The 21,726-nt window shown below is 42.0% G+C and overlaps 1 protein-coding gene across 1 annotated transcript in view; it reads right to left on the bottom strand.

The window, feature by feature from the left end:
• The window catches only part of LOC103272203, a 36,773-nt gene extending 17,702 nt beyond the window's left edge, over window positions 1-19,071 (bottom strand). Inside the window, exons 1-4 of the mRNA XM_021718408.1 lie at window positions 18,904-19,071; window positions 14,720-14,804; window positions 12,555-12,697; window positions 11,232-11,311 (exon numbers count right to left, since the gene is read on the bottom strand). Of these exons, the coding sequence (XP_021574083.1) occupies window positions 11,232-11,311; window positions 12,555-12,697; window positions 14,720-14,804; window positions 18,904-19,071 (476 nt within the window). The remainder of the gene's footprint in view (window positions 1-11,231; window positions 11,312-12,554; window positions 12,698-14,719; window positions 14,805-18,903) is intronic.
• Between the last annotated feature and the right edge of the window lie 2,655 nt (window positions 19,072-21,726).

Genomic DNA, 21,726 nt, shown 5'->3' with positions numbered 1-21,726 from the left:
CCTGGGCAACTTGGCAAGACCTCATCTCTACAATAAATCAAAAATTAGCCGGGTGTGGTGATATCCCCTGTAGTTCCAGCTACTTGGAAGGCAGAGGTGGAAGGATTGTCTGAGCTCAGCAGGTCAGGGTTGCGGTGGTCATGAGTGTGCCACTGCATTCCAACCTGGGTGACAGAGTGAATCTCCAACTCAAAAATAAATAAAACAAAATAAAAAGTGGTTCAATTATATTTCTGTGCTGGTTTAGTGGAACGTAGCTTTGTATGACTATTTACTCTTTATTTTTTTTAATTTTCAGATTTTTTTTTTTTTTGAGTTGGAGTCTCACTCTGTTGCCCAGGCTGGAGTGCAGTGACACGCTCATGGCCTCCCCAGCTTTGACCTGTTGGGCTCCAGCAATCCTCTCACCTCAGCCTTCCTAGTAGCCGGAACTACAGGCACACGCTACTACGCCCAGCTAATTTTTTTTTTATTTATTTAGGTCTCGCAAAGTTGCCTGGGCTGATCTCGAACCCTCGGGCTCCCAAAGTGCTGGGATTACAGGCTGAACCACCCAGCCTGACCAGATTTTTTTTTTAAGATGTGAGGTACAATTCAGAGTTAGGTATACAAACGTTGATTATGCAGGTACCCTTGTTGATTAGGTATGCCCCTCTCTCCCCTGGCAGTTTCCCTCAACTGCCAGTCCAATCCCTCCTCCCGTGGCAGTTTTCCACTATTCCCAATCCCTTTCTTATAGTATTATGATAATTGTTCAAGGTCTGCTTATGAGTGAGAACTTATGGCACTCTGTTCTTTGTTTCTGTGATAGATCACTGAGTATGATCGACTCTCACTATTTATTCTTAACTAAGCGTTATGGTCCCAGTAACGCTCGGCTGCTCCCCTTAATACCAATGAATCAAAGGGGCATGGAACTGGTAGAAATAAGTTTATTTCTGAGTTCAAACCCAGCGAGCAGAGCCAGACTCGAGGTGTTTCTAAAATGGTTCTGCTCACCCTCCAAGCTTTTACAGTCCACTTGTATAGTCCAGAGTTGTTGGTACCTATACATTAGCCACGTGACCAGCAAAGCATTGTACAGAACTTAAGTTACAGCTGTGTTTTACATTTAGATAGTGACTTTTGGAGTAAAGAAAGTCTACAAGGCCTAAGATATCATGCATTGTGAAAGTTATGCAAATCACAAGACTTACAGTTACATTGATACTATATAGTTCAACGAGAGTAAATAGGGATTTGCATCTCTGGGCATAGTTTGCTAGGAAGTCAAGGATCCCCCGAACCTACTTACTGGGAGTGCATAGAAGACAAGGGGACTGTCAGTAAGTGCTCAAGAATTTGCAGAAGTGCTTGAATCCCCACCATGCCCTTCTTTAGGGGCTTTGACAATATGGAGGGACATTAGTGGTTCTCTGTATCAAAATCTGTATAGTTCCATGTTATGTGGTAGATTTCATTCCAGTAGGGATGCAAATGATTTCTCTCTGATAGAGAGGTTATGATTTTAATATTCTGAAGAATAAGTAGCTTTGTAAATACGCTCAGAATCTTAAAACGGTCTTTTAAACAGTGTTGTCATCTTGATTCCCTCATTAAAGAATTAGTAAATCTTTGCCATGTGTTTATGCTAATGATTTAATAGATTTAATAGGTTTAGAAGACTTAATTTTTCACTAATAATATACATGAAAGCTCTTTTAGAAAACTTTTTGAAAACTATACTTTGTTTTTTTTTTTTGAGTTGGAGTCTCACTCTGCTGCCCAGACTGGAGTGCAGTGGCCGCTCCCGGCCACCGCAGCCTCGACCGCTGGGCTCCAGCGATCCTTCTGCCTCAGCCTTCCAAGTAGCTGGAACTACAGGCGCGCGCTACCACGCCCGGCTAGCTTTTGACTTATTGTAGAGTTGAGATCTCGCCAAGTTGCCCAGGTGGGTCTCGAACCCGCAGGCTCAGATAATCCACTCACCTCAGCCTCCCAAAGCGCTGGGATTGCAGGCTGAGCCACCGAGCCCAGCTGAAAACTATACTTTGATGGAGCAAAGTACTATCTTGTAAACATGTTTGAATTAGCTTGGTTTTTACTGTTCTTCCTTTATAAACTGCTTACATAATACTTTTCTTAAAATTCAGCTATGATTTAAGTTTAATATTGCTCTGAAAGTCAACTTGCAATTCAGAATTCATAAACAATGCACAAAGAGAAATATAACCAGAAGTTTATAGTATAGCTACAATCCATTGTCTGCAAGAATGTGAACACAGATATCATAGAGTTTTATGTTAATATAGACCATTTATTTCATGCTGCTTTGAGCAGTTAATCATTAATATTCTCAGTAAACCTTAAAGATACATTTGACTGACTGACATTTGTCTGGCTCTGATGAAAAGTCTTAGACTTACCAATAATTTAATTGCAAGCATTTTCCCTAAAATTTTAATTTTTTTTTTACCTATTTCCATTTTAAGAGCAATGAATAAGAATCTTAAAATTGTAACATTCCAACAGATGTAAAAACTGTGGAAGTGTATGTTACTCCACAAAAGTATTAATTTAGAAATAAAAATTTCACCTAGAAATCAAGGTTGGTTCTCACTAGTGTTAGGAATCAAAGTTAATTCTCTTCACCTTCACCTGCCAGTGGATGACTTTTATCTCCTTGGGCTCCTAGGAGTGGGAATTAGTAACAGGCTCATTTATGCCCTATCCAACTGTCAGACTATAATAAAACTCCTACATACGAACCTTCAAATTATGAACTTTCAAAGATGCAACCATGTGTTCCCATGTCCAATCACATAAGTTAGTTCATGTGTCTGGTGTACATTGTCACATGGAAGAACCATTGTCTGAAATTTGTTCATGATTTTCATGATTTAAGAAGGTGGGTGCAGTGGTTCATGCCTATGATCCCAGCACTTTGGGAAGTGAAAGGATTGCCTGAGCCCACAGGTTCTAGATCAGTCTGGGCAATTTGGTGAGACCTCGTCTCCACGATAAATAAAAAAATTAGCTGGGTGTGGTGGCACATACCTGTAGTTCCGGTTACTTGGAAGGCTGAGACAGAAGAATCACCTGAGCCCAGCAGGTCGAGGCTGCGGTGGCCGTGAGCATATCACTGCACTCCAGCCTGGGCAACAGAGTGAGACTTCAATTCAAAAAAAAAAAAAAGAAGAAGAAGGTGTATGAGGAATCCAAAAAGGTCTTCATCACCACATACAGTGACTTAAACTATAATCCCAGTACTTGGGGAGGCCAAGGCGAGAAGATTGCCTGAGTTGAGGGGTTTGAGACCAGTCTGGGCAACTTGGTGAGACCTCATCTCTACGGTAAATCAAAGAATTTGCCGGGCATGGTGGTGGTGGGCGACTGTAGTTCCAGCTACTTGGAAGGCTGAGGTGTAAGGAATCCCCTGAGTCCAGCAGGTCAAAGGCTGCCGTGAGCGTGCCACTGCACCCCAGCCTGGGCAACAGAGTGAGACTCCAACTCAACTCAAAAAAAAAAAAAAGTCTTCAGCAACTTAGTGACTCCCAATGAGAAGCTGGTGGTAGATCTGCAAAAGGATGAGTTCATTGAACCTGCTGTGCACCACGAGGAGTTTACTAATAAAGACTCGATGGAAGAGGCCTAGAGACAGGAGGAAGAAAGACAAGAAGAAGAAGAAGTAATCTAAGAACCGAAGAGATTCACGATGCAGGAAATGGCAAGGGGTTTTTCTTTATTTGAGGGGCCTCTGTTAGTCTTTGAGGCACAGAACCCGAATATGGAAAAAGGTTCACCAAGTTTGCAGCAACTGTTCAGAATACAACCAACCCAGTGCTACCATGTCATCTATGATGAGGGAAAAAAGAGCTACTCTCCAGACAACACTGAATCGCGTTTTTCTAGAGGGTAGATAGAATGGAATCCAGCCAGGAACCAGGAACCAGGACATGAGTGATATTGCAGCCCGTCCTCTGTCTCCTGTTGCTGAGTATCCTTCAGCCTTACCATCTCCTACCTTCTCTCCTTTCTCCAGTCAGTTACTCTTCTTGCCCATTCACTCGATGCCAGCCCCTGTGTGCCAGCTATTGTTCTGTCCTGTATTGCTGTACTTTTCGAGGTACTGCACTGTGAGATTAAAAATGTTTTCTTGGCTAGGCTTGGAGGTTCAGCCTGTAATTTGTATGCCCAGGCAAGTGGATTGCCTGAGCCCATGAGTTCAAGATCAGCCTGGGGAACTTGGTGAGACCTCATCTCTACAATTAATCAAAAAAATTAGCGGGTGTGGTTGCACGTGCCTGTAGTCCTGGCTTCTTGGAAGGCTGAAGCAGAAGGATCACCAGAGCCCAGCAGGTCAACACTATTGTGGCCATTGTGTGCCACTGCACTCCAGCCTGGGTAATGGAGTGAGACTCCAGAATGAAACTCCAACTCAAAAGAAAAAAAAAAAAAGAGAGAGAGAATATATGTTCTCTACAGAGAATTATTGGCTTCTATGAAGAATGCAAACATAAAATTTGTTGTGCCTGCCTCAGAGAAGCTTGGTGGTCGAAATTAGGGAGCAAGATTCTGGTTGATCTGCCTCCTTTTAGCTTAACTTGAGACTAGAGCATTTCTTTACCACTGTACTACTTTTATCAGTATTTCTACTCATAGTTACAAGATCTAAATTTCACAAATAAATCGAAAGTCCGATGACAGTATTCTCATGTGTTCTAACAAGAGAATTCCAAATTACGCAACTTTTGTTTGAAAACATTTGTTTTTTTGAACTTTCTTGTGCCTCTGGGAGAGTACAGATTTCTCCAGAATCCAGAATGGTGCCCAAATTCATCAATGTCCTCATTAGAAAACGTGCAAAAGGTGAATATTCAGGGCAGAGTTCAGGAAGCCCTGTGTTGTTGTGGTCGGTCCTTCAGTTACCTAAACAAACAAAAGAGAAATGTGTGAGCAGAATTTGTTGGATCAACCTTCATAAAGGGTGGGGCTTACCTGATAGGTCACTCCTGAGACCCGAAACCTGACTGCAAATGCTGGATGCCACCTGCTTAATCCCATCATTTACTATAGAGATGGCTAAAACCACACTCAGCTCAGGCGGGGCATGTGACTCACGCCTGTAATCCCAGCACTTTGGGAGGCAGAGGCGAGAGGATTGCCTGAGCCCAGGGTTTGAGACCAGCCTGGGCAACATGGTAAAACCTTGTCTCTACAATAAGTTAAAAATAAAAGCAACTGGGTGCATTGGCACGCACCTGTGGTTCCAACTACTTGGAAGACTGAAGTGGAAGGATTGTCTGAGTCCAGCAGGTCGAGGCTCTGGTGGCTGTGATTGTGCCATTGCACTCCAGCCTGGGTGACAGAGTGAGACTCCGACTCAAAACAAACAAATAAACAAACACGCGCAGCTCATAAAGGCACAATAACAAAAACAAATGGTTAAGCATGGCAAAAACTATGATATGGAATTAGAATTACATAGTGTTAGCCAGTCAAAGTTATTTTTGATAATGTATCAGAAAGTATGAACCTGCAATGAGGTGCCACAGTACAACATGAGTATTTTGGAACACCACCTTGAATAAGTGTTGTGAACATACATTCCAGTGAGGACTTTAGTTTCCTAGTTTATAAAAGTACAATAATGATAATAATAACACCCAACTAAACAGCATGGTCTGAAGAGAACCGAGTGTGGTTATGCCTATGAAAGTGGTTACACATTGCTGTTTGATGTGTACGTGCCAACTAAATGATGCAAACCTCAAGGACTCCTAAATGCATCCTGTCTTACATAATTACACATTTCCTTCTCCATCAGCACGAGTAGGGTGGAAGAATGCAGAGGCGTGCTACAATGAGGCCTCTTACTTAGGTGAGGGCAGGTAGAAGTTTCCTTAGCTGGGGACTATAGGTGTTAAGAAGGTGTGGAGATGAGATGCTTTCCGTTGATTTGAAATGAGGCAAAAGCCTCAATGCTAACACTAGGACATAGGTACTCCTATGTTGCATGCAGAAACTGCTAGATTACTCAGGCCTACTAAAAGGTGAATGGGCCAGACTGACTCTTATGCTCTATTCCATTCAAATTGAATAAACAATTGAAGCTCTGAAGGTTTTTATTTTTCCTCTTTTGAAATAGGCTCCGTTATCCCTGTGGGAAATGTACTGAGGAATACCCACTCTGATCCCTGTAGTGAAGAAAAAAAGGGTGACCCCTGCAATGCTAATACATGGCTCCTCGGGATTAGCTTTTATAAAGATTGGGGGTGTTGAAGACTAACCCTGATCTTTTTTTCCTTTTATCCAAATTCCTTGGAGGCCTGGGGACTGATCAGGACTCACTAGACAGTGTTTTATTATCCTATTACCCTCTATACTAAAGTCTGTTTTCCAACCTGACTCTGGTTTAACAACACATACCACAAAAAAAAGGAAATCAAATTATTCTATGACCCTGCAAAGCCATCTCTAGGACACTCCCAGGCTCCATGAACCTCGCAAGACACTTATCTATCTTCCCCGAAGTCTGCCACATGTAGGACTTTATCACCTGGAAGTTTTCACCCCCTTAAGTTTTTTTTTGAGTTGGGGTCTCACTCTGTTGCCCAGGCTGGAGTTCAGTGGTATGCTTACAGCCACTGCAGCCTCGCCCTGCTGGGCTCAGGTGATCCTTCTATCTCAGCTTTCCAAGTAGCTGGAACTACAGGTGCACGCCACCATGCCAGGCTAATTTTTTTAAAAATTTATTGTAGAGACGAGGTCTTGCCATGTTGCCTACGCTGATCTTGAACCCCTGAGCTCAGATAATCCTCTCATCTCAGCCTCCCAAAGTGCTGGGATTACAGGCGTGAGCCACTGTTTCTAGATCACCCCCTTATCTTAACAAAGCATCTCCTCTACTGATTTCCAAAATTCCTTAGATAGAAACAACAAATTACCAGTCAAGAAATCTTTGTTGTTGTTTTTTTTGTTTTGTTTGTTTTTGAGTCCGTGTCTCACTCTGTAGTACAGGCTGGAGTGCAGTGGCACACTGCTTATGGCCACCACAACCTCCACCTGCTGGGCTCAGGGGATCCTTCTGCCTAAGCCTTCCAAGTAGCTGGAACTACAGGTACATGCCACCATTCCTGGCTAATTTTTTAAAATTTATTGTAGAGATGAGATCTCACCAAGTTGCCCAGGCTGGACTTGAACACGTGAGCTCAGGCAATCCTCTCACCTCGGCCTCCCAAAGTGCTAGGATTATAGGCATGAGCCATCATGCCCAGCGAAGAAATCTTTGAATCCATCTATGACCTGCAAGCCCTTCCTTGGACCAAACCAATGAAAATATCATATGTATTAATTTATGGTTTTCTGTAACATTTGCTTTCCTAAAATGTATATAACCAAGCCATCATTCAACCATGGTGGGCACATGTTCTCAGGGCCTCCTGAAGATGGGTGTTCCCGGGCCTAGGTCCTCAAATTTGACTCAGAATAGACCATCTTAAAATATTTTACAGTTTGGCATCTTTTCATCAGCAGTGTCTACAAGAGGGAAAAGGCAGCAGGTATGCTCAGGATAGATGCATGCTGAAATGTAGAAAGTGCAAAGTCCACTTCTGGTGTCCCTCAGCACAAGGTGGTATGGGGGTTCCTGCTGGAGAGTGGTTTCATATCTGTCCCTGGAGGTTTTAGAGGGTGTGCACTTGATCATAGAGAATGGTGCCAACTTCTCACCTAGAGATTTTTTTTTTTGAGTTGGAGTCTCACTCTGTCACCCAGACAGGAGTGCAGTGGCCGCTCCCGGCCACCCCAGCCTCGCCTGCTGGATTCCAGTGATCCTTCCGCCTCAGCCTTCCAAGTAGCTGAAACTACAGGTGCGCGCTACCATGCCTGGCTAATTTTTGATTTATTGTAGAGATGAGGTCTCACCAAGTTGCCCAGGTGGGTCTCGAACCCGCGGGCTCAGGCAATCCACTCACCTCAGCCTCCCAAAGGCGCAGGATTACAGGCTGAGCCACTGAGCCCGGCTTTCATCTAGAGATTTAAAAACAGACTGCTCACAATGTGAGGGAAAGGAGAAAGGAGAACATGAGACCGTCTTTACTCTCATCATTTGGTGTGCTATATGGAAGGAGGATCCTGTGAACACGATGGATTAGTAAAATAGCCGGCTTCCAGTCAACTCGTGGGTAACCCCACCTTTGATAAGATGCTTCTTACCAGACCTGTGAGAGGCAGTAGGCTGAGGCAGAGACAGGCAAGTTGCTGGAGGTTAGTTCTCCCAAAGAACTGTGTTGAATGAGGTCTCTGTCCTGGACAGAGAAGAATGCCCAAAAGCATCCCCACGAGCCAGTCACTGTTTGGACATCTGCCACACAGGGGATGTCATGGCTGATTACAGCAGTCTCTCTCACTTGAGATTTTTGCCCATTTCTTCCATTTCTCCTCTGGATAACAACACTTGGGACATAAAATGAGACCAAGAAACCATGAAGTGTGATTAGGAGAAGTTGCAGAAAGAGAAAAACAAGAGAGATGTTCCCTTCCCCAGAAACTGAGCTGCAGGGCATGACTTTGTTGAGAAGAGCAAATAAATTTTGAATTGAGTATTAACTCAGAATCAGTGAGCCAGCCTCTCTCTCTCCCTCCCTCCCTCCCTCTCTCCCTCCCTCCTTTCTTTCCTCTCTCTTTTCCCACCCTTCCCTCCTTCCCTCCTGTTTGGACATCTGCCACACAGGGGATGTCATGGCTGATTACAGCAGTCTCTCTCACCTGAAATTTTCACCCGTTTTGTGGTAAAAATCTGAAATTTAAAAAATTATAAGAAAACTCGCCATTAAAAAAAATGTTCCTATAATCCCAGCACTTTGGGAAGCTGAGGTGAGAGGATTGCCTGAGTTCACAGTTTCGAGACCAACTTGGGCAACTTGGCCAGACCTCACTTCTACAATAAATCAAAAAAATAGCCGGGCGTGGTGGTTCATGCCTGTAGTTCCAGCTACTTGGAAGGCTGAGGCAGGTTTGAGACCAGTCTAGGCAACCTGGAGAGACCTTGTCTCTACAATAAATAAAAAAAAGAAAAAACTTAGCCAGACATGGTAGCACGTGCCTGTGGTTCCAGCTACGTGGAAGGCTGAGGCAGAAGGATCGCTGGAGCCCAACAGGTCGACGCTGGAGTGGTGGTTAGCGTGCCACTGCACTTTAGCCTGGGCAACAGAGTGAGACTCCAACTCAAAAAAAAAAAGACTGATGTGAAGTAGAAATTATATATATATCTTTTATCCTGATCTTACCATAATCTTGAATTACCGAAATATTAAAAATTTTATTATAGAACTTTTTCATGGTTGAACTTGAGCTTATATTATAGCAATGACAAGGCTAGTACAAATGAAGTGATTGAAAATATACCACCTAATCAAAAAAAATCAGCCGGGCGTGGTAGCGCATGCCTGTAATTCTGGCTACTCGGAAGGCTGAGGCGGAAGGATCGCCGGAGCCCAGCAGGTCGAGGCTGCGGTGGCCAGGAGCGGCCACTGCACTCCAGTCTGGGCGACAGAGTGAAACTCCAACTCAAAAAGAAAGAAAGAAAGAAAGAAAATATACCACCTGTCAAAGTTGTTCTCAAACTCAGGGATGAGAGGACTAACACAGCACATCTGAAAGTTGTAGTATGAGAAAAATAAAGCCATTTTTCAACCTTCACTGGGTTCTGTTTGCCAAATATAATAAATATTTTTACAAGGGAAAAAAAAAAACAAGAGGATATATGATGTCAGATGAAAACATTTTTATTTTGAGAAGCCTGTGGGATACTGCGGTAGATTTGCTCTTGAAATGTGCTGCCCGGAACATCTATGAAGACAGATTCTGGCTTAGTTTGGAGGCCCTGAACTCACAGTGTAACCTCCCGTCAACAATGGTCTGTGATTCTCTGTAACCATTTTAGGAAACTGTTGATAACGGACCCCCGCACCATTTTCTCTGTGGTTGGAGACCTGTGTTTGCACTGAGCCACCAACTACTAAGGTCAAGCTCAGTGACACCACTAGAGGACAAAACCCTACTGTTGCTGTAGGAATCAAGAGTTGGACATGGGCCGGTGGCTCAACCCATAATCCCAGCACTTTGGGAGGCCATGCGAGAGGATTACCTGAGCCCGTGGATTCGAGACCAGCCTGGAAAACTTGGCGAGACCTCATCTCTACAAAAAATAAAAAATTAGGTGGGTGTGGTAGTGCACGCTTATAGTACCAGCTAAATTGGAAGGCTGAGGCAGAGGGATCGCCGGAGCCCAGCAGGTCAACGCTGGAGTGGCCATGAGTGTGCCACTGCACTCCAGCCTGAGTGATGGAGTAAGATTCAACTCAAAAAAAAAAGAAAAAAAAAAAAAAAAGAGTTAGGCATGAGTACAGCAGGGTCCTTGCAATTTAAAATAACTATCTGAAGCCGGGCTCCGTGGCTCAGCCTGTAATCCCGCGCCTTTGGGAAGCTGAGGTGAGTGGATTGCCTGAGCCCGCGGGTTCGAGACCCGCCTGGGCAGCGAGACCTCATCTCTACAATAAATCAAAAAATCAGCCGGGCGTGGTAGCGCATGCCTGTAATTCCGGCTGCTTGGAAGGCTGAGGCGGAAGGATCACCGGAGCCCAGCAGGTCGAGGCTGCGGTGGCCGGAGAGCGGCCACTGCACTCCAGTCTGGGGGACAGAGTGAGGCTCCAACTCAAAAAAAAAAAATAATAATAACTATCTGGTAAACTTTGTGAGGATAAAGCTACATACTAAATCAATGGTAGGGTGACTCCATGTCCACCACTTGTAAATATCAAATGAATTCTTGCCCATTTGAAGATAGTTTTCTGGCCACCTATCTACTTTTTTTTTTTTTTTGCATAGGAGTCTCACTCTGTCGCCCAGGCTGGAGTGCAGTGGCATGCTCACAGTCACCACAGCCTTGACCTGCTGGGCTCAGATCTTTCTGCTTCAGCTTTACAAGTAGCTGGAATTACAGGCATGTGCCACCACACCTGGCTAATTTTTTGATCTATTGTTGAGACGAGGTCTTACTATGTTGCCCAGGCTGGTCTTGAACCCCTGGGCTCAAACTATCCTCTTGCCTTCACCTCCCAAAGTGCTGGGATTATGGGCATGAGCCACCGCACCTGGCCAAGATGTATTTTCTTTAAAACAGTAATTGAGTAGTAATCCTAAAGCACGAATGAAAGTATTTAACAACAAATTCTACAGTTTTTGCCCACCTGCTCTTGCGAGACTTTGTAAACTTTTCCTCCACACGATCCATAAATGCACTGTACACATCACGCCGCCTTCTGTGTCTCTTAAGGAAGAAGGTATAAAAGGAGTTGGTGAAAACAAGCGTGTGTAAATGTTAGCAGTTGTTTATTTTTTAAAATTGCTATTTCATAATCGTTGCTTTAAAAACCTACCTGCATTCCAGATTCACATCTTGTTCTGCTTAGACATACAGAGTTTACAAAGCAGTCTTATTTGACCAGGATAGAATTTGAGCCAGGGTAAAAAGCACGTGTTCTCAATTTTTTTTTTATGCGTGTAGTACAGAGTCTTCTTGTCAGGACTTCTATCTTGAGTGCAATTCACTAAACTACTCATGGGTTCCCAAGAAGGTGGGAGGAAGTTTGGGAAAAATTTCTCACATCATTTAGGTCTTAGCTGGGTGCGATGGCTCACGCCTGTAATCCCAGCACTTTGGGAGGCTAAGATGAAAGTAGCCCAAGAGTTCGAGACCAGCCTGGGCAACATAGCAATACCTCATCTCTACAAAAATAAAAATAAAAAATTAGCTGGGTGTGATAGCACATGGCTTTAGTTCCAGCTACAGGAGATGCTGAGGTGAGAGGACTGCTTGAGGCCAGGAGACTGAGGCTGCAGTGAGGTATGATCATGCCACTGCACTCCAGCCTGGGCAACAGAGTGAGATCCTGACTCAAAAAATAAAAAATAATAAATAAAAAAGAACTTAATCCATCATACTAGCTATCTTTGTAATAAAAAAAATTCAAAATTCTAGATAATCCACTCCTTAGCATTTCAAAAAAAAAACAGAGATCTATATGCTTTACTTTTAAATATAAAAACTTTTTTTTACTGTACACACTACAACAAATTGAAAACTCCTGTACTGGCCAGTTGTAGTTGCTCATGCCTGCAATCCCAGCATTTTGGGAGATTGAGGCAAGAGGATTGCCTGTGTCTAGGGGTTCAAGACCAGCCTGGGAAACATGGCAAGACTTCATCTCTAAAAAAAAAAAAAATTAGCTGGGTGTGGTGACATGCACCTGTTGTTCCAGCTACTTGGAAGGCTGAGGTGGTAGGATCGCCTGAACCCAGCAGGTGGAGGCTGTGGTGGCCATGAGTGTGCCACTGCACTCCAGCCTGGGCAACAGAGTGAGTGAGACTCCAACTCAAAAATAAATAAATAAATAAATAAATAAATAAATAAATAAATAGATAGATAGATAGATAAATACTCTATACTAAAGCAATTATTGACAACAATGCTGGAGACATTTCCCAACAGCTAGTGAGAAAGCCAAGCTCACCGTGTATGAAGCCGATTGAACAGGCCATGGGGCTTTTGTCAAAATTAGCTTTGAATCCCAGGTGCACTGGCGAGGCTTGTAGGTGATAAATCTTTCTGTCGTGTTCTTCTGTCTATCATCTGTCAGTAAATGACCCCCATGTACTAAAGATATGAAGACAGACGAGAGGCTTAGCAATGACACTTTTCTTTGCTCTTGGTGCCTCCCAGATATGATATCATTTTTGGAGATTAGGACACATGCAAATGTAAATAAAACTCTTGTCATTCTTTCTGCCAGTTCTGCTGGAATTAATTTTGTCCTTCCTCAAACTCCAGTTCCAATCCCACCTTTTATTGTCCTTGTAACCTCTTTCTAAAGCATCTTTATTCAATAGTATTTGTGACCAGATGGCATATTTTGCATTCCACCTTATGTTTTACTCAGAAGATTTTTTTTTTCAGTCATAGTCTCACTCTGTCACACGGGCTGGAGTGCAGTGTCATCCTCAAGGCCACCGCAGCCTCCACCTGCTGGACTCGGGATCCTTTTGTCTCAACTTTCCAAGTAGATGAGACTACAGGTGCTTGACACCACACCTGGCTAATTTTTTGATTTATTGTGGAGATAAGGTCTTGCCAATTGCCCAGGTTGGTCTCAAACCACGCCTGGTTACTCAGAAGATCTTGTGGTCAGAGACTGGGTCTTATAAAGTATCCTTGACACTTTCTTACATAGTGAGTCACACATAGCACTTACAAGGAAAGTTGATGTGTTCTATTTTAATTACACACCTAGATGAGACTTTAATCCATGATAAAATGTATATGCTTGTAAATTAATTGTCTTAATTTTACGATTATAAAAATTATTTGCTTCTTTTTTTTTTTTTTTTTAGTTGGAGTCTCACTCTGTCACCCAGGCTGGAGTGGCACGCTCACGGCCACTGCGGCCTCCACCTACTGGGCTCAGGTGATTCTTCTGCCTCAGCCTTCCAAGTAGTTGAAACTACAGGCATGCACCATCAAGCCCGGCTAATTTTTCTTGACTTATTGTAGAGACGAAGTTTTGCCAAGTTGCCCAGGCTGATCTCAAACCCCTGGGCTCAGACAATCCTTTTGCCTCGGCTTTCCAAAGTGCTGGGATTACAGGCTTAAGCCACCACATTCAGCCTGCTTCTAATTTTGAAAAGAAAATGAAATATGACCATGATTCTGGAGCCAGGTGCAGTGGCTCACACCTGTAATCCCAGCACTTTGAGAGGCCAAGGCTAGAGGATTGCCTGAGCCCAGGGATTTGAGGTCAGCCTGGACAACTTGGCAAGGCCTTGTCACTACAATAAATCAAAAAATTAGCTGGGGGTGGTGGCGCACACCTGTGGTTCCAGCTACTTGGAAGGCTGAGGCAAAAGGGTCACCTGAGCCCAGCAGATCAAGGTCAAGGTTCCGTGAGCATGCCACTGCATTCCAGCCTGGGTGACAGAGTGAGATTCCAACTCAAAAACAAACAAATAAAAAAACCACGATTCCACTCTCCAGAGACAACCAATGTTAACATCTTATTGTTTTCACTGACATATAATTATAATATGTAAATGTAGCATTCATATATTATTCATCCTTATCCAACTAAAGAATATTGAATAATGCAAATTAACTCTGGGTAAACATTATACAAATTGTACCATAATAATTACAGTATGTGTGTGTACGTACTTACCATGTGCTTTACAATACATTATTAACTAAAGGCTTTACATGTGGCATTAACAGATTTAATGCTTACAATAATTCCAAGATGTAGATTCCATTGTTATCTTCTCCATTTACAGATGGAGAAACCAAGAGCAGACAGTTCGGTTAACTGGGGGCAGCAAAACCAAGATTGAGTTGTACAGCTTGGCTCCAGGATTTATTCTCTCAATCATTACATTCTTTTTGTTTTCTATATATGACATATCAAGTTACAAACTCAATCTTTAATAATGTATTAACGGTTGTTAGTAGCAAAGTAAATGGATTGCTGCAATAATTAAACAGGCACTATATTATTATTATACTATATTATTAAAGATGGTAAGTTTTAAAAAATTATCTTTTTAGTTATAAGTCTTTGCGAGTGCTACTCTTAATATATAATGTGGAAAGTTTTTCTGCAATATTTATAACTTTATGATAACTACTTACTTGTACTTAAAAGTTGTGACTTAAATTTTAATCCAAAAGGGTCCTTTTCACAAGTTGTCACGAAGTTTGGTAAATCATGTTGATACTAGATATGTAAAGAGAAGATTGTACTATTACTAATAGTTATTGTTTATTATTGTAGTTGGAATTTGGTTTTTCCCAATATTAAATATTTCATTGGCAAATGTGATTTTGAGGATTTTGTGGTAGCATTTTTTATTTTTATTTTTTTAGTTGGAGTCTCACTCTGTCGCCCAGACTGGAGGTCAGTGGCCACTCCTGGCCACCGCAGCGTCGACCTGCTGGGCTCCGGCGATCCTTCCGCCTCAGCCTTCCAAATAGCTGGAACTACAGGTGTGCGCTACCACGCCTGGCTAATTTTTTGATTTATTGTAGAGATGAGGTCTCTCCAAGTTGCCCAGGCAGGTCTCGAACCCACGGGCTCAGGCAACCCTCCCAAAGCACGGAATTACAGGTTGAGCCACTGAGCCCAGCTTTTGTAACATTTAAATGTAGCATTTGTCTGGACTTGGGGGCTCACGCCTTTGGGAGGCAGAGGTGAGAGGATTATCTGAGTTCAGGGGTTCAGGGGTTCAAGACCAGCCTCAGCAATCTAGCAAAATCTCAACTCTACAATAAATCAAAAAATTAGGGCAACCTCCTCAGGTCTCCTCCCACCGTGGGAGCTTTTCTGTCCTCTCAATAAATCCTGCTTCCTTAAAAAAAAAAAAAAAAAAATTAGCCAGGCATAGTGGCACACACCTGTAGTTCCAGCTACTTGGAAGGCTGAGGTGGAAGGATTGCCTGAGGCCAGCAGGTCGAGGCTGTGGTGGCTGTGAGTGAGCCACTACACTCCAGCCTGGGCGACAGAGTGAGACTCCAACTAAACACACACACACACACACACACACACACACACACACACACACACACACACACAGCATTTAACAGTTGTACATGAAATTATTTGAAAGAATAATTTAAAACACAAATACTGTAAAAGCAATTCATTTTATGGTAGAGAAGAATACTTCAATTATCCTTATGTGCATAGATAAAAAATAATATCTTTTTTTTTTAAGTTGCAGTCTTACTCCTTCGCCCAGGCTGGAGTGCAGTGACACTCACGCTCATGGCCACCCCAGCTTTGACCTGCTGGTCTCTGGTGATCCTTCCACCTCAGCCTTCCAAATAGCCAGAACTACAGACGCACGCTACCACCCCCGGCTATTTTGTGTTTTATTGTAGAGATGAGGTCTCGCCAAGTTGCCTTGGCTGGTCTCGAACCCTCAGGCTCAGGCAATCCACTCGCCTCGGCCTCCCGAAGTGCTGAGATTACAGGCTGAGCCACCAAACCTGGCCAAAATAATATTTAAACAGTATGAAATTACAGGACCTTACTCAAAATTAGTCAACTTAACTGATCTTGAGCTTGTGGGCTTAGGCAATTCTCTCACCTTGGCTTTCCAAGGTGCTGGGCTTATAAGTGTGTGAGCCACTGTGCCCGGACAACTTAATCTTAAACTCAATCTTGATCTTAATCTATGGCATATTGAGTTACATGTTATTTTTTGGGAGCTGAATTTATTTTAGAGACAGTAAAAATATTGAGCAAAGCTAAATTGTCAAGAATAGTAACTATTGATTATTTTTAATAAGCTGTAAAACAAAGTATGATTTTTTAGATGGCTTAAATGGATCAGTTAGAACTGAAATAGAATTTGTATACTCTAGAAACTGATCTGACAAAACATCACATATCTCTATTCAAAAACTGAATCAATGCAGCACAAAACAGTGAACTTGAGGGTACCAAGCAGAAGTCTGGTCGGTTTGTAATTAGTCACTCTAGTCCTGCCACAAGCGTGTAGAAAAATTTTAAAATTCCAAAGAAAGAGATTCTCTAATACAAGATTTTTCACTTTTTAGTAAACTATAACTTGAGGCCAAGTTAGTTTCAAAAAAAAAAAAAAAAAAAAAAAAACCTTCATTGAGATTTAATTTGCAACAATCCTGACATCTGGTGGTTGCACAATTTATATCATGCTGCCTCCAACTAACTTTTAGACAAATTAATTCAGCTACCATTAAAATGTCCCTCATTCCTTGAACTTTACTTACCCAAGTTTTATCATTCTGTTACTAGGGAAATTTTTAAATAAACCAATAACCATTCAAATATTTACTTGATCTCCTTCATATTTAAAAGATAAAATATTTTATTTACCAAAAATGTGTTTCCATGCCTCGAACAAGTAAAGAAAGTTAATGATTGTGGTTCCCTGAGCTCCCTACATTTTATCCTAATAGCTCATAGAGTTAGCATTCATTTAATACTTCAACATTCCTCACTCTGCTGTGCTTTGCGTGTTTTGTCTCCTCCATTACTTAAAATAACCACACAAAATGTGTAGCATTGCTATTCCATGCTGTATATAAGTAAGAGAAGTTGGGCATGGTTACTCAATGCCTATAATCCCAGCACTTTGGGAGGCCAAGGTGAAAGGCTTACCTGAGCTCATGGGTTCGAGACCAGCCCTGGCAACTTGGCGAGACCTCATCTCTACAATAAATCAAAAAATTAGCTGGATGTGGTGGCACATGCCTGTAGTTCCAGCTACTTGGAAGGCTGAGATGGAAGGATTGCCTGAACCCCGCTGGTCGAGGCTGCGATTGCTGTGAGCGTGCCACTGCACTCTAGCCTGGATGACATAGTGAGACACCATCTCAAAGAAAAAAAAAAAGTAAAAGAATAGGGATAATCCTAGAAGCCATGCTCTTAATCACTATCTTATATTTTCTCACTGAAATAAATGTATTCTTTAATCTCACTGTTTCTATATTTTGTACTATCAGTTCTATTGTTTCACGCTCTTCCAAGCAACAGTCATATTTATATGCTAAGTTATAGGCCTAAGCATAGGCTAAACTCATACTCCTGTGGAATTATATTTTGATCTCAGTTGCATCACCATATTGCCAGCACCCTTTAAAATTATAAATCTAGCTGTGCGCAGTGGCTCAAACCTATAATCTCAGCACTTTGGGAGGCCAAGGTGAGAGGATTGCCTGAGCTCACGGGTTTGAGACCAACCTGGGCAACCTGGCTGGTATCTACAATAAATAAAAAAAAATTAGCTGCGCGTGATGGCATATGCCTGTAGTTCCAGCTACTTGGAAGGCTGAGGAGGAATGATCACCTGAGCCCAGCAGGTCAAAGCTGCAGTGGCCATGAGTGCGCCACTGTAGCCAGGCCTGGGAACAGAATGAGAACTCATCTCTACAAAAAATAAAAAAAATTAGTCAGGCATGGTAGTGCTTATCTGTAGTCCCAGCTACTCGGGAGGCTGAGGGAGGAGGCTCACCTGAGCCCAGGAGGTCGAGGCTGTGGTGGCTGTGATTGTGCCACTGTACTCCAGCCTGGGAGACAGAGTGGGACTCTGACTCAAAAAAAAAAAAAATTATAAATCTCATTGCTGTCCATACATTAATTAAATGATTAATCACCTGAAATAGTCATTAAGTAATAAGATATCCCTTTTGACAATTTTCATTCATTTATTTATTCCAAGTTAGAAACTTCTGGCTGCTGAAGTCCATTCTCCAATCACATCTAAATCCAAAACAGAGTTGGCCACTCCATTTGGTAGATAAAATCCCATCAGAAACAATAACCAGGCTCTTCCCTCTCTTTTCTATCATCTATTGTTGAATCTAAGTTATATTGTTCTATGAAAAAAAAAAAAAAAGATGCAGCATTATACAAACTATATGCACATTTTTTTTTTTTTGAGTTGGAGTCTGACTCTATCACCCAGACTGGAGTGCAGTGGTCACTCTCGGCCACCGCAGCCTCCACCTGCTGGGCTCCGGCGATCCTTCCGCCTGAGCCTTCCAAGGAGCTGGAACTACAGGCGCGTGCTACCACGCCCGGCTAATTTTTGATTTATTGCAGAGATGAGGGCTCACCAAGTTGCCCAGGCGGGTCTCGAACCCATGGGCTCAGGCAATCCACTCACCTCAACCTCCCAAAGCGCTGGGATTACAAGCTGAGCCACCAAGCCCGGCTTGCACATATTTTTTGTTTATTTTCATGTTCATTTCTAATCAAGAAATGAACAGAAAATGATATCTGCTTTTCCTCGTTGGTATTAAGTTGTTTTGAATCAAATGTTCTTTTGTACCTGTCGAAAGTCATGTGGTTTTGGATTGACATATACATCCCTCGGATATTTCCCACTCTGCACAAACATTAACTCTGCTTTATGTGAATCCAGACGTGGAAATGAATTTATAAACGCAGAAGATACAGCCTTCTTGGGATGATTTCTCAGACTGGGCAGGTGAAACATTGTTTCTGGAAGGCTGCTTTTTTTCTTCGTTTGTTCTTCCTTAATGATTTGTGTTGGTATTTCTGGAAATCTCAAAGAAGTATAGAGTTTATAACTAAAATCAGGAGGCTTTATTTCCCACATGTTAACTTTCGTTTTGCATGGTGGTGACTGCAGCATCCTCTTTTCTCTTTTGGAGGTGAGATCTTGTGAAGAATATTGCAACCTCTTTGCAATGTCCCCATCTCTTGTTCCTCTCTGAGACTCATGGTACTCTTTGTGGAGGGTGTTTTCACGCAGAGGATTCTGCAACAGACATGGAAACTAAATCTTGTCACTACAGCAATGTTGTATTCAATATTTTTCTTCCAGGCCACATTCATCTTTGAGAGATTTATGAAACAGAAAAAAACTCAGAACTGCCAGGTGTGTGTGTGGAGGGGAAGAAAAACGGTATCGCTTCTGCAAATATTTATTCAGCACCTTTGTCCAGGTTGTCTCTGAGCTAGGGGCTAGAAATTTAAAAATGATTGACTTAAAAATCATGTCCTTAAGCAACTAAGAGACTACTTAAGAGAAAGATGTAAAAACTAAAAAATAAAATCTATGTAACGGTACAGATATTGCAAATATGTTATGAGAAGCAAGGAGAGTGGTCATCTATTGATATCTTTATGAGGAAAATAGAAGGTATTGAAATAAAAGTTGCCATTTGGATTGATCTTGAAAAGTTAGTAGAAATATTGCAGGTAGTAAAGAAAGGAAGTAGATTTCACCAATATGTAGAAAGCATGTAAAATTTGTCCTTAGCTATTTTTAGGATATCTGTGGCTGCTTAAAAAAAAAAATCACAAGAATATTTAGTTACTGCTATGGAAACGTATAGATTTGCTTTTTGGCTGAACAGCTAGCCAGCTACAGGAAAATTATTGGCACACTTCTAGGATTTCATGACTTTGTCACTATGTTACGGGATGATTCCAATGAATTTGAAATTTTCTTGGAAGGAAGGATAATTGCCAGTTAGAATAAATTTGGTGAAGGGGAAATAGTATAACAATGCCAGTTTCTAGGTAATAAGGATCTATGGGGCTGAATTTTCTTGCCTTGTGCTAGAATTTTGTGTTGTTTAATAATAACACCAAATAAGAGGATCTTTAAAATCCTAAATGCTAATCTTTGATCGGCTAAATTTGTGAATGAAGGGAAATTACTTTGAAGATACATTGAGAATGTCTACTTAAAAATTAATAATGTTTTGCAATGATGAACTGTTTTCCAAATGCTAATTTAAACTTTGTTGTTGTTTTAATGAATATGTTATATTGGGAGAAAAGTAGGAAGCACAGTATGGTATAGGGTATCATGTGAGGAGGTAATGAAAACGGTACAATGGATACAACTAGAAAATCAGCTGGGGTTATATTAGTAAAGGCTTTTTTTTTTTTTTTTTTTAAAGTCAGAATCTCACTCTGTTGCTCAGACTGGAGTGCAATGGCAAGCTCACGGCCAGTGAAGCCTCAACCTGCTGGGCTCAGGTGATCCTTCTGCCTCAGCCTTCCAAGTAGCTGGAACCACAGGCATGTGCCATCAAACCCAGCCAATTTTTTGATTTACTGTAGAGACAAGGTCTCGCCATGTTAGTCAGGCTGGTCTTGAATCCCTGAGCTCAGGCAGTCTTCTTGCCTCTGATTCTCAAAGTGCAGGGATTACAGGTATGAGCCACCACACCCGGCAGTAAAGGCTTTTATGTCACACTAAGGAGTTTTAAATTTATCCAAGAGGCAATAGGAAATAAAATATTTTTAAGTAGAAAAACGACCAATGTGTTATCTGTATTTTAGAAAGATCAGTGTGGTAGCAGTATAGATGTTAGACTACAGTAAAAAAAAAAAAAAAAAGAAAAGAAAAAAGAAAAAAAAGGAAATTAGGGCATAAAAAAACATTGTAACAATGAGTAAATTTCAATAAAATTTAAGTTCCATAGTAACTATTTTAAAAAACGACAGTGGATATACAAATGAAAAGGGGAAAGAAATAAAAGCTTCTCACTGCTGAAACCACTAAACTTCAAAGATAAACAATAAAAAGGAAGAAAGGAAAAAAAGATATGTAAAACAACCAAAAAACAATTTCTTTTTTTTGGATTGGAGTTTCACTCTATCACCCAGGCTGAATGCAGTGACTTGCTCATGGCCACTGCAGTCTCAACCTGCTGGGTTCCAGCGATCCTTCCACCTCGGCCTCCCAAAGTGTTGGGATTACAGGTTGAGCCACCAAGTCTGGTTCAGAAAACAATTAATAAAACAGGAAGAGTATGTCCCCACCAACCATTTATAACCATGAATATAAATTAACTAATTTCTCCAATTAAAAAATATAGTGTACCCGAATGGGTTTTTTTTTTTTTTTTTTCAGTGGAAGTCTCACTCTGTCACCCAGACTGGAGTGCAGTGGCCGCTTCCAGCCACCGCAGCCTCGACCTGCTGGACTCTGGCGATCCTTCCGCCTCAGCCTTCCAGGTAGCCGGAATTACAGGCATGCGCTACCACGCCTGGCTGATTTTTTGATTTATTGTAGAGATGAGGTCTCGCTGCCCAGGCGGGTCTCGAACCCGCGGGCTCAGGCCATCCACTCACCTCAGCCTCCCAAAGGCGCGGGATTACAGGCTGAGCC

This window comes from Carlito syrichta, unplaced genomic scaffold (genome assembly GCF_000164805.1).
Source record: "Carlito syrichta isolate Samal-C Ts95f unplaced genomic scaffold, Tarsius_syrichta-2.0.1 Scaffold312189, whole genome shotgun sequence".
Lineage (NCBI taxonomy): Eukaryota > Metazoa > Chordata > Mammalia > Primates > Tarsiidae > Carlito > Carlito syrichta.
The sequence above is the reverse complement of the archived record's forward strand: the minus strand, read 5'-3'. Positions and strand labels throughout refer to the sequence as shown.